The sequence below is a fragment of the Lynx canadensis genome, chromosome F2 (assembly GCF_007474595.2).
Source record: "Lynx canadensis isolate LIC74 chromosome F2, mLynCan4.pri.v2, whole genome shotgun sequence".
Taxonomy (NCBI): domain Eukaryota; kingdom Metazoa; phylum Chordata; class Mammalia; order Carnivora; family Felidae; genus Lynx; species Lynx canadensis.
Genome location: NC_044320.2, coordinates 35721566 through 35735377, shown reverse-complemented (window position 1 = coordinate 35735377; position 13812 = coordinate 35721566). Strand labels below are relative to the sequence as shown.

The 13812-nt window shown below is 44.3% G+C and overlaps 1 protein-coding gene across 3 annotated transcripts in view; it reads right to left on the bottom strand.

Moving 5' to 3' along the window:
• The window catches only part of NCALD (neurocalcin delta), a 401347-nt gene that overhangs the window by 15415 nt on the left and 372120 nt on the right, over positions 1-13812 (bottom strand). For all 3 annotated transcript variants that reach the window (XM_030303777.1, XM_030303776.1, XM_030303779.1), the window contains one exon: positions 4906-5302. In XM_030303777.1, the coding sequence (XP_030159637.1) occupies positions 4906-5283 (378 nt within the window). In that variant the 5' untranslated portion in view covers positions 5284-5302. The remainder of the gene's footprint in view (positions 1-4905; positions 5303-13812) is intronic.

Sequence of the window (13812 nt, the reverse complement as noted above, 5' to 3'; positions counted from 1 at the left end):
TGGCAGACTGAATAATGGTCCCCCACAAGATGTGCCTGTCATAATCCCTAGAACATGTGAATATGTTACCTGATACAGTAAAAGGGACTTTGCAGATGTGATTAAGTTAAGGACCTTGAGACGGGGGACCAGTCCTATCTGGCTGGTCTCAGTGTAGGTGCAATGGTCTTTATGAGTAGAAGAGAGAAGAGAGTGAGATGCCCAGGAAAACGCTCGTGTGAGAAGGACTCAGTCAATCTACTATTGCTAACTTTGAGCGTGGATGAAGGAGGCCACAAGCCAAGAAATGCTTCCCCCATAGGTTGCATCCCATGGACGCCTTGATTTTGGTCCAGTAAAACTAATTTCAGACCTCTGACCTGGAGAACTGTAAGATAACGACCCCGTTGTTTTAAGCAACTAAGTTTATGGCAATTTGTTACAGCACCAAGAGGAAACTGCCACAGTGCAGTCAGCGTGACAGAGACCAAAGCTTGTCACCGTAAGCCATTCTGTGGACACTGACGCCTAACTGAGAAGCAACATCAGGGAAGAAAAACACTAGAAAATGTAGGCAATACTACACTCCATTCATTGTCAAGCCTAATTATAAACTTGTTGGGACCCCAGTCTACACCCCGCCCGGTTTTAGTGTCTGTAGGTGAACACCACAAATTTGCATTTTATTAAATTGCTTTGCATTGCTGAGTCTTGGAGGAGCAGAAGTTCGGTCAAGAATTTATATATCGATCCTTGTTATCAAGCTGTAGGTTTACTCACTTTAAGAAATAGGACCTTAATTTGTGAATGCTTCTGCTGGCCTCCAGCCTGCTCTCATCTCCTCATTCTCTACCATATATTTGCCCGCCTGCAAAGCAGAAACCCAATGGGACAGTGACTCTCTGAAGTACATGCACCCCTGCAAAGGTACTTCCTCAATGGTGCAGAGCAGCTGGAACCAAAAAAAGAGAAAGAGAGAGAGAGAGAGAGAGAGAGAGAGAGAGAGAGAGAGAATCCGCACGAGGATACACAACTTCTTGGGACAGGGTCTGGAGTTTGGGCTTTCAGAATGGGGTGAAAAAAGAGAAGAAAAATAGGAAGGGAAGTTTGGCAACATCCTACACATTCCAGTTCATCCACTGGAAACTTGGGATTAGCATTAGAATGAGACAGAATACATGAATCGTCAGTTTGCAAAGTAGCAGAATAGAATAACATAGCCCTTAATAGGAAAATGATTCTAAATGTAATTTAATCTCATTGGCAATTTGGAAGTCGCCTCAAGGTGCCACAGTATTTCCTCCCCACGGTGGGGGGTGAGTCGTGAATGTCAATCCTCAGGGTGCTGTAGGAAACTCCATTTGCAGGCTCTGGAAAAACCCGTGCTTACCAGCACCTTCCGCACATTCTCTGCAATGTTCTCACCCTCCCTTGCAAACCAGAATTCCTCAGCCCAGGGAGAGTGTCTGTATTCCTCCCCTACTATTTATTCCCAGCTACTTAGCAGTGCTTCAGGGCAGGTGTGAAACAAAATGGGTGCTGGGTTTGATTTTCAGAAGCCGGTGGGGTCCAGAGGGTTCTCCTTGACTGGGGGTCAACATATTCATTAATACTGGCCACCACATCATCGACCAGGAGAACTGTGCAAAAAATGTTAAACAGGAGCTAACACAGTGGCTAACAGGATTTTTTTTTCTTAGATCCCAATCAGGAAGTAGTTCTCTTCAAAAGGAGAATGTACTCGCCCCTTTTTCTGCAGTGAGGCAGAGGACATGGCGGAAAGTGGGGGGGGGGGGGGGGGGGGGGGGGGGGAGGGGGGACAGAGCACAGCACGATGCCCAGATAAAAAAGGAGAGAGAAAATAAAGCTAATGAAAATGAGTCCCATTTGAAATTTAAATTTTTGTTTAATTAGCAAAGATTAGGAAAAATCAGAAAAGTGCAATGACCTGGGACGCCCTTCAGTCACTCAGGGAGCATGTTTGGAAAAACAATTTGGCACAGTGTCAAGTGTCTCAGAAATCAATGCTCCTTCCCTTCGGCTCAGTGATTGCAATTCTGGGAATCCACTCTAAGGGAATAGTCCCAAATATAGAAAAAGCTTCATGCACAAGAATTATCTGTTATTTTATATTTAAATGTTACAGTATCATATATAATAATAAAACGTGGAAACAACCTAAATATCCAACAGTAGGGGAAGAGTAAGTAAATTATATCGTATGACTATTATGCAGCTATTAATGTATCATTATTGGGGCACCTGGGTGGCTCGGTTGGTTGAGCATCAGACTTTGGCTCAGGTCATGATCTCATGGTTCGTGAGTTCAAGCCCCGCGTCAGGCTCTGTGCGGACAGCTCAGAGCCTGGAGCCTACTTCGGATTCTGTGTCTCTCTGCCCTCCCCCAGTCGCACTCTCTCTCAAAAATAAAAGAAACATTAAGATTAAAATATCATTATTAAAAGTTTTTATAACATCAGGGGCGCCTGGGTGGCTCAGTCGGTTGAGTGTCTGACTTCGGCTCAGGTCAGAGCTTGGAGCCTGGAGGCTGCTTCAGATTCTGTGTCTCCGCCTCTCTCTGCCCCTCCCCCCACTCACGCTCTGTCTCTTTCTCAAAACTAAATAAACATTAAAAAAATTTTTTTTAAGTTTTTATAACACGACAAATGCCTCTATTACTATGTTGAGTGAAAATGGCAAGATGCAAAATTTCATATACATTGTGAAGTCAGTTAGATATTTTTGAATGCATGGAAATAAGAACAGAAAATATTATTTTCTACTATTAGAAAATTATTAGCAGTGATTCTCTTTGTGGGAGGAGTGGGATTATGGAAAATTCTTCCCTTTTGTTTTTATATTTTCCTACACTGCTCATATTTTTACAGTTGAAATTATATTTTTCATGCATTTATCCTTGGGGGAGGGGAGAAACCCTTTATTCTTGCTTAAGATCCCATCTCTGGGGGATTAATTTAACACACCGTATTCAGATAGTCGCTGCTCTGGGTGAAGGAAGAGGCACAGAAAGACCTGGTTGGCAGATCTTGGAGAGTTAACTAGTACAAAGGTCAGTCGGATTCCTGCTCAGCACCCGGCTCCGTGTGCACCTGTCCTCTCTCACTGCCCATGCAGGTCCAGGCCCCCTGGCCCAGGAGCAGACCCCAGGCCTCAGCTACAGTAGCTCAGTGACAAGTCAGTCGCGTGGGTCTCTTTTGGCCCTGCCCTTAGTTTCTGTAACCGGGTCTCCGGGGTTCCTTGAAAGCAAGTGCCCCTCTGCCTCCATCGTCAACCCCACCAGCAGCTTTCCGGCTCCTTGTGTTATATGCCCCCTCCCTTCCAGAGCCCCACCTGTTCCCCCAGGGGCTGCAGATCTATCCCTGAACCCAGACGTCCTGGAATGAGTGCTGGCTTCTGAGACGAGCCCTCCAGGAAGCCAAATGCCCACTCTCTTGGACCGCTGTCTGCTTCCAGATGCTTCCCTCTTGGGCCCGTTTGCCTGCCAAGATGGTGAGTGACGGCCAGCCCTCCCCAGTGCTGCCCACCCACCTAGTCCTGCTTATTGCCTGCAGCTGTCCTGATCCTCCCCTCAGCTATGTCCCAATCTCCTTAAGCTCCTCTCTGGGTCCCACTCTGCTGATCAAACTGTTAGTCACCATAACCATAGCTCCTTACGCCCCTTCCCAATCTTCCCTTGGGGTCTGACAGGGAAAATGTGGCAGACAATAGGGCCCACTCTCCTGTTCCACTCAGTATGTACTCTGGGTGAGTGATTTGGAGGACTTGATTCTTTACGATGTTTGTATCTCTGATGAGACAGAACCTAGTCTAGAGATCCCGGCTTTCATTCAACAGTCTTAAGAAAGTTGGGGGCACCTGGGTGGCTCAGTCAGTTAAGCATCAGACTCTTGATTTTGGCTCAGGTCATGATCTCAGGGTTTGCGAGTTCGAGGCCCACTGACAGCACGCAGCCTGCCTGGGATCCTCTCCGCAATCTCTGCCCCTCCACCACTCATGCTCGCTTGCTCGCGCTCTCTCTCTCTCTCTCTCTCAAAATAAATAAACTTTAAAAAAAGAGTCTATGAAAGTTGTAAATTAATGATGGTGGTGATGATGAGCTTTTCTATATGGCTGGCGCTGTGCTAAGCACTGAACATAGACAGTCACATCTAATCTTAAAGTAACCCCACAACATGGGTGGGAACCACTGGCAGTTCCATTTCACAGATAAACACACTGAGGCTCACTTAGGTGAATTAAGTTGGTCAGAGTTACAGAGGTAGTGACTGAAAGAGGCAGGGTTTGAAACCCAGGCCAGAAATTGATCATTAGACACCACTCTAGGGGATAAAACCCCAAAGGTTCGAGGGGTGCCTGGGTGACTCAGTCAGTTAAGCGTCCAACTTCAGCTCAGGTCATGATCTGGCAGTTTGTGAATTCAAGCCCTGCACCAGGCTGCTTTAGATCCTAGAGAGAGATCCCTTTCTCTTTCCTCCCCTGCTCACATATGCTCTCTCTCTCTCTTAAAAATAAATAAACATAAAAAAAAAAACCCAAAGGTGAGAGGTCCAGGCAGGTCACTGGGATGGGTGGATGGAGGGGCCGCAGGGAGAATGATCACCTGAGGAGTGTATGTCCATTTGTAGGGTGGGGGTCACCACAAAGCACCAGGGGAGTAAGGCCAGGCAAGATTGGGGGCCCAGGGTTGCCAGATCTGAGTTTTCAAGAGATGCCAACCAGTGTGCGTTTTTGTGTGCAATCTCCCTGTTCTAAAACATGGGTTCAACATTTTCAGAAACACTGGGTTGGCCACATCAAAGCCTAGATGGGCACCAGTCCCCAACCCACACAGTGCTATACTGTGCACCTCCCAGTCCTTACCTGTGACTCCTGCTCTTCTCTTTGTAAAGGGTGAGGGCTACGTACCTGCACAATCTCTAGCATTTCTGCCTTGCTGATGTAGCCGTTTCCGTCCAGGTCATACATGCTGAAGGCCCATTTCAGCTTCTGTTCCAGCTTCCCCCTCGAGGTCACACTCAGGGCTATGATGAATTCTCTAAAGTCTATCGTCCCATCTCCATTGGCATCAAAGGTGCGGAAGACATGCTCTGCAAATTTGGAAGCATCCCCATAAGGGAAAAAGTTCCCGTAAATTTTCTTAAACTCTTCCATTGACAAGTGTCCACTGGGGCAGTCTCTCAAGAAGCCTTTATACCATTCCTGGATCTCGTGCTCTGTAAAGTCTGTGCTTTCCAGCAAATCCTGCATGACCTCTGGGCGAAGCTTGCTGTTCTGTTTCCCCATCCTGGCAGCGAGAATTCAGCTGCAGATAGAGAAGAATATAAATCATTTTTAGACCTGTTCTTTAGAGGCACGCTTTGTCATTTGTGATTGTTCCTTTGGAAAAAAAGAAACAAACTCTTTTAGTCCAATAACATTGTCTAGGATTTCCAACTCAGCCAAACAAAATGGTAGAAAGACAGACAGAAAATGCAGAGCAGAAATACCACTGCCCAGAAAACTGTTCATGTCTTTCGTACAGAGTCACTCTTGGAAACTGTAGATACATAATGAAAGAAAGAGGGAGAAAAGGAGGTGGGGGAGAAGAGAGTGACAGAGAAATTGGCTACTTATTTCCACCTTTTCTATTTGCAAGAGGTCTACTCTGCCATTAAGAAGTCTGAGGCTCTAACACACCCAATCAAAGTATTAGTAGGGAGAATTTAAGAAGAACTGGGAGAGAGAGAGAGAGAGAGACAAAAGAGGTAATTTACCATGTTTTACTGCTAGAATATTTCCAAGGCAAGTGCTGCTTAGACACCTCTGAATACTATAAACACAGATATGAGTAAGGAAAATAGAAACCTTCTAACACCATTAAATGCTACCAAACTAGGTCATTTATTAAGATTCACAAGGTCAAGACACTGTCAACATTAGGTTCAGATGGTAGAGATGAGGCTTGTTTATGTGTATGCTTCTGGAAGAGGCCAAACTTTCCTTTTTAAATACAAAGAACTTTATATTCTCCTATTATAGCAGTAGCTCACATCCACAGCAAAATAGTAAAATAGCACAGCAATGCTGAAAGAAAAAAGGTAGCATCATTTCAGATCTTAACGCTTTGAGATAGCCCTGCTAGCATTTTGGTGTGCGTCCTTCTAGATTTCCTATATGCAAGTTTATCTAAATGTACTATTGACATATACTTTAATACATCTACTTTTCAAAAAACAAGGATATATTTGGTTACCTATTTTTAAACTTAACATAGTGTGGGGGACAAAGACAACTTTTATTAGATGGGAAACAAGCCTATAATTATCATCTTCCTATTCACAGAGCCATTCAGCATTGATTGGGCACCGTGTACGGGGCATGTGTCTGGTGCTGTGAAGGCAAAGAAGACTGAGATGTGGCCCCTCTTTCTTAAGGGGCCCCCTGCTGCCTAAGTTCAAAAGCAGGGGTGGCAGTGAGGGGACAGTGTATTCGAGACCCATTCCCGGTTACGAGGGGAATGGATATGGTGCAATGACAGGACATAGAAAGGATCCCCGAGCCCAAAGGGGGCATCGGTGCCATCGGAAAAGTCTTCTTGGGGAAGGTGATATCTGAGCTTAGTTCCCATCTGCAAAGTCTTAATAATTTGAGCAGTTACATTTTGCATTTTTCCTATATTGGGAAAAAAAAATCCCAAAAGTAAAGCTTGGAAAATTATGGAATACATGAAACACAACACATACCCATTTTAATCATGATTCCCAATTTTCTCTGAGATTTTCTTGTGTGGTGTTTATTTGTTAATGTCTGTCTCCCTCCCTCTGTAAGGTCAGCCCCTTGAGACAGAGTCTCTACTGAGGTCACTTTGTCTCTCCAGGGCCCCCACAAATAACACTTGGTGAGATAACGAACAAAGGAGCGACCGGCAGACAGATAAATAATTACAACAGGGAAGTGCGTAGTAATATTCCAAGAAAAGGAGTCTTTCTGTTACAGTGGGGAGGCCCTGGCTGTCAGAATGCTATTTGAGTCACTAAAAATATCTGGTTAAGGCTTGGTTTTGGAATGTCTTTCTTTCCCCCCATTTTACTGAAATATAATTGACATATACATTGTATATATTTAAGAGGTACAACGTTAATGACCCACTACTACACCGATCATCATGGTAACTTTGGTTAACATCCATCACCCACATAGGAATGATTTTCTTTTTTTAAAGCTTTTCTTAAGTATGTTTATTTGTTTATTTAGAGAGAACGTGTGTGGGGAAGGGTCAGAGAGAGGGAGAGAGACCCAAGCTGATAGTGCGGGGCCTGACACAGGGCTCGAACCCACCGACTGTGGGATCGTGACTTGAGCTGAAATCAAGAGTCAGATGCTTAACTGACTGAGCTACCCAGGCACCCCCAATTTTTTTTCTTCTGATGACAGCTTCTAAGTTCTCTCTTAGCCACTTTCAAATATGCAATACAGTATTGTTAGCTATTGTCACCAGGCTGTGCATTATAGCTGTAGGATTTATTTAATAACTAGAAGTTTGTACCTTTAGCACCCGCTAACACAGGTGCCCCTCCCCCACTGTCTGGGATCTCTTACACTGAATTGCCTGTATACCTGTCTTTTGCCCCCACTAAAAATAAATTCTAGAGGGCAGCGTTTGCACCTAGCAGTGCTCAAACTTCTTGTTTATATCCATAGTCCAAGAACAACACCAAGCAATCTTAGTAATTGACGAGTTGACTGGTTTTATTTCCTGAGTTCCGCACTGGAGGCAGAACTGGCTTCACTCTCGCTCTTAGGCAGGGACCCCGGAAGGGTAGTGAGAACAGGGCACCCGTCCTGTTAACAGGACCAACAGGTGCAGGAAGGTCCCCTTTTACGTGGAATCTGGCAAACCCGATTTTATGCAAGAGCAAAATTAAACTACAGCTCCAAACAAAGTACAGTTTACAAACTGAAACTTTCAGTAGCTCTCATTTCCCTCGTGTATCTCTTTTTTCTGGAGGGAGAAAAACAAAGCTAGGCTGGTTCGTATTAGAATTTTAAAACTATCATTTAGTTGCTAAGTTGGCAATTTGCCTGAGGCAAGAACTCAGAAACATGAGGTAATGCATAATACATGGGTTTACAGAGCTCCGAAACATTTTTTATGAAATTTATAAGTAATTTCACATTTTCCTCTTTGGAGGGGGGTTCTTTAGAGTACAGCTCTTTGGTGTGGTGTTCAATCAAATCACCATTACTATTCTCTGGTTCTGTGCAAATCACCATGTGCCCAGCCCTAGGAAAAAAAATACCATTTTGATATTTAAATCTACTTTCTTAAAGAATGATTGATTTTTTTGGAGATACAAAACACTGCTTCTTTACAACTAAAGTTCCTTTCCCAACATTTAAAAAGTACTTCTCACTTATTAGATGTTTTTGCACTAGAGACAAATTGCCTCAACATTTTGGCTAAGTCTCCCATCGAGACTGATCTGTGTGCAGCTATTTTCCAGTAAACAGTAATTAAACCACATTTACAAATCCATTAGCACAGAAAGGCCATAACACAAACAAGGCAGAAGAGCATGGAATAAGTTATTTGGGAAGCTGTGCTTGCAATTTAGTCCAGAATTTGTTTCAGTAGATAACTACAAACACTTTACCAAGTATGATGTCTGAACTTGAGAAAACCATCTGGACTTGGTTAGACTGTACAACGAAAATCTCAGGGGACATACGATAGAGTCTCTTTCCCTGGGGGAGGAGGGGAAGAGAGAGGAATGCCTGAAAATACCTTTTTCTTTTGGAAGACAGGAATTTCTGCCTGTTTGAGTTGAAGAGGAGATAAAAATACCATCACAGGGAAATGCTGCATTAATTAGCAGTCCCGGAAAAAATCGTCTGGAGACAAAAGTCGCACATCAGGTCAAATCCTTTTCATTACTCCATTTGGTTATTAAAACATTAACTCTGTGCTGGTAGAACACAGTGGGGAAAAACTCAGGCCCTGGAATAAAAATGCTTGGGTTGAAAGCCTGGCCGAATTGTTGACTAGCTCTTGGGTAATTCGCTTAACTTTTTGGGGCGCCTCAGTTTTCTCATCTGTAAAATGAGTTCAGTAGTAGGAGTTCATATCTCACTGATTTGATGTGAGAGTTGAGTGAGGAGGCAGTCGTATGTGTAAAGCACTGAGTCAGGGCCAGATGCTGTGGTAAATGTCCTTGATGGCCCTTCCTCCATTATTGTGTTGAAACTTTGAAGCACTGAGTGAACAGCTTCCTCCATTTTATAATGGAGGAGCAAAAAATGAAAACTCAGAGAGGCCGAGTGACTTACCCCACATCACACAGCTTATGAGTCAGACAGCCAAGTGGTAACTTTGGCCTCGCACTTGGCTGTCCACTGGTTTTACCACTACGTTCTACTAACTCTACTAACTCTGTGGACAGAGCACAGAGAGAAATTAAGACAACGATGCCATAAAAAATCAGAAAGAAGTAGTTAAGAGAGAGGACACAACCTCCTGTTAGCACTCATCCATTTCACAAATAGGGGCTAACTGTCTCCTAGGAGGGAGGCACGGCTCTAGGCACTGGGAATTCATCACAGACACAACCTGAGTTACAGTCTGGTGGCATGAGACATACAATAAAAAAGATAAATAAGTGAAATGTTACAGGAAACTGTTCCATGGAGAAAAGTAAAGAAGGGAGGGGGTGGAGGAATACCAGGAGTGAGTGGGTAGGTGGGTGTCAAAATTGTGAATAAGAAGCCAGAGAAGGCCCCATTAAAGTGATATTTGGATGGGGTGCCTGGGTGGCTCAGTCGGTTAAGCGTCCGACTTCGGCTCAGGTCGTGATCTTACGGTCTGTGGGTTCGAGCCCCGCGTCAGGCTCTGTGCTGACAGCTCAGAGCTTGGAGCCTGCTTTGGATTCTGTATCTCCCTCTCTCTCAGCCCCTCCCCTGCTCATGCTCTTTTTCTGCCTCAAAAACAAATAAAAACATTAAAAAAAACACTACAGTATAAAGTGATATTTGGAAAGGAAGAGACGAGGTGAAGGGGGTAGCCATGGAGATCCTGGGAGAAGACTACTCCAGGCAGAGAAAACGGCAAACAGGAAGGGTCTAGACAGGGAGCATGCTTAGCGTGTCAAGGATGTGGCTGGAGCGGAGGGCGGGAAGGAAAGCAGATGAGACCAGAACAGTAACAAGGGTCAGGTGACGTGGGACCTGCAGGTGACCTTAAGGGCTGTGACTCCCACTCTGAGTGAGACGGAGCCACTCCAGGATTTTGGCTTATATTCTAACAGGGTCTCTCTGGCTGCTGTGTTGAGAATAAACCAAAGGCGGGGTAGTGCAGAGGTGGGGAGACAGCTGGGAAGCCACTGTGATGACCCAGACAAGAGCCAATGGCGGCCGGAACCAGGGTGAGGAGAAGGAACTGGAAAGGGAGACCGAGAGGGACACCGAGGCAAAGGGAAAACACAAGGCTGACGCTGCCTGCTTGGCGGCTACGTCCTTCGTGCCCAGCTCAAGGCGGCACCGGGAAAGCATTTGGTGCAGAACAGAAGGAACCGTGGCTCTTGCTCCCTCTCTGAGCGCTCCCCGACCCGCCCTGCATCTGTGCAGGCCGCCATCTGCGGCCCAACCGCCCACTCCAAAGCCATGGGACTCCTCTGTCATTCCTTCTGCCTTTGTCCCCAAACCTGTCTCAAATCCATTACTTCTCAGCATCTCCATCGTCACCACCTCAGTCCAAACCGCCATCATCTCCGGCCGGCTGTCTGGATCGCTCTCCCCAGTGGGATGTCCCTCTTCACCCTGTGCTCCCTCTCCCCACTCCCACCCTGCCCCAGCCTCTTCCCCACGGGTCCCCAGAGTGACCATTTAAGAACACAAAACAGACTCTGTCACTCTTCTGTGTAAAGCTCTAGGAGGGCATCCCAACACACTTTGAATAAAATCCAGACTTCACTCTTGGCCCCTCAAGGCTCTGTGCGAGCTGCCCAGGCCACCTCTGACTAATCTCTCAGTCCCCTGTGCCCCCGACAGGGCCCATCTTTTAACTATAAGGGCCTTTGCTTCAGCGCCCTGAGAAGACCTTTAAATAGTAAATATATCTCAGCCCTTTAATGTATATGTCTATATATGCAAATCTTAAATATACAGAAGATACATAAAATACATATATTTACTAAATATATATTTATATATGACATGTATATCACGTATATCTTACAAATGTATAACTATTTATATACCCATATATATTTATACATATTAATTGTGGCTGAATCTGTGCTGCATTTCATTAAGTGAAATGCACACCAACTCTATTCAACATCAGCATTCTGTTCTTCAGTAGTTTATGCTGAGATGGGCCATGTGGCATTTCCCAACTTATTGTGGGTTGCATCCAGTCTCCCAGGGTCCAAAAAAATAAATCCAGGCTTAATACTGACCACAGATGAGAAAGGAAAAATACACAAGATGAGAAGACACCAAAACTACCAGCAAAGGACCATGACCAGGAATCTAAAATATAAAGTGAACCTTCCATTTAAAACGAAGAGAAAAAGGAACCACTCCTAAAAACGATGCCATGGAGAAAGGAAATGGCGAATAGTGGACAACCTTTTGGAATATAGTGCTTCCTTTTTTATATTTTGTATCTGTGGAGTGAAAGAGGTACAGCATTTCATTTCTGTGATTCCTCATGCGGTTTTACACACTCTGGGAATTAATTCTTGAGAGCCCAGAGTTAGACGTTCCAGATAAAAGTCCAACTGACCCTGGAGAGCCTGGCTAACTTCACAGAAGTCGCAGGGCAAAGTGCACAGAATTTGCAAGATGCTAGAAGCTGACGTTAGGTTTAGCGGCAATGAGGAACACGGGACCTGCGGTGGTTCCAGAAAGAGACCAGGTTAATTAAAATGTTTGCCTAGCTGGACGTGTAACCTTGACCTTCAAGAGTCGCTGTGAATTTTCAATCAATGGAATGTCTAAATGATGAAAACATAACCAGAAAAAGTTTCCTAAAGTGTAAGGTAGGAAATGATAAACATTATAGATGAATAGGAACAAGTGTTCATTTACCACGACACCAGGTATTGTAGCCATCTGAATTTTGTAGGTGGCTAAAATCCAGCAAACACATTTCTGGGGCAGTTGTCCCTGATTTTCACTGAAAAAAGAAAAAGTGAATAAATAAAACCTTAAGAGCACACTGCTCCAGAAATTTCCCTTCAATGAAACTTGTCTCTCAGTGGGAGTTTGAAAGGAGAACACACACACACACACACACACACACACACACACACACACACATATATATATATATGGACAGGGGACATACTATATCTATATAGCTATATATCTATATATATGGAATATAAGCTGATATATTTATATATAGTGGACAAATTAGGAAATAAAACAGTGGTGCAGAAAGGGAAGAATTAAAATGTGAAAGAGGGAGGATGAAGTGATATAACAGTTTCACTAAACCCGTTTCATCTTGCCCAAAGAATGTTCTCTCCTCTGGCCTCTGGTAAGATTAGCTGAGACCTATTTCCTACAAGCTCACGTGCACAGCAAAGGTGGCTTGGCTGAAACTGCCTGAAGGCCTATGTCCCGAGGCTTGCAGGATGGTCTTCTTCCCTTGAGGATGGGCACCTGGACCCGCAACCCATGACTCCTGGTCACACTCCTGGCACCTGCTCCCCTTGCAAAGAGGGAACAGGGTTGGAGATGAGAACTGAACTGATACAACAATACAGTGAGGAGGAGGCTCACTAGAGACAGCCTTGTTCTTCTTTCTGCTTTCCCCCCGCTGTGTGGTAAAGCCCAGGAAACACAGTTGGTCTTCTCAGCGTGAGCAGGGCTTACAGTCTCTGAATTAATCTGGGGCTCTCGTTCTATAGACTCTGCCTTTCAGACTGCAGAGGGCCTGGTCTTGGACTCTTTTCCAAGTTATATTTTCTACAGAAATAAAGGACAACCACATTCCTGCCGATAAAGCATATTTCTGATAGAACCTCAATAGAGCATTATCTAACAACAACCCCCTCCCCGAAATGGAAATATCATTTTTGGTTCTGCTACTTACCAAAATAATACATCATTATTGTAAAAAATGCAAGTAAGCAGGGGATATAAGAATGAGAACATGAACACTCTCACTGGGATCCAATATAACTCTACAGAAGATAACCACTATTAACAGTTGTATTTGTATATATCCTCTTAGACATTTAAATGCATATATATGAAATCTGTATACTCTAACCACAATGGGATCACACTATCCTATTCTGGAACCTTCATTTTCACTTCAAAGTATACTGTGGGGGCACCAGGGTGGCTCAGTCAGTTGAACGTCCAATTCTTGGTTTCAGCTCAGGTCATGATCTCACGGTTCGTGAGTTCCAGCCCTGCATTGGGCTCTGTGCTGGCAGCAAGGAGACTTCTTGGGATTCTCTCTCCCTCTCTCTCTCTGCCCCTCCCTTACCTGTACTGTCTCTGTCTCTCTCAAAATAAATAAACTTTAAAAAAAAAGTTTGTTAAAAGTAGACCGTGGATATTCTTTCATGTTAGACATATGGATATATCTCATCTTTTTAAATGGCCGAACCTTCATCAATTGATTCAATGGATGGTGTTGAGCACTGACCTTGAGAACAGCATTGAATTAAGTAACTGACAAAGTGTTTACTAATGTCAGGCTTACAGTCTTTTAGTATTCTACTGCATGATATTATTTAACTAATCCCTCTTGATGGACATTTAGGTTGATTCTGCTTTTCTTTCATTCCCTTGGCATTTACCTGAGTCCTGGTTCTC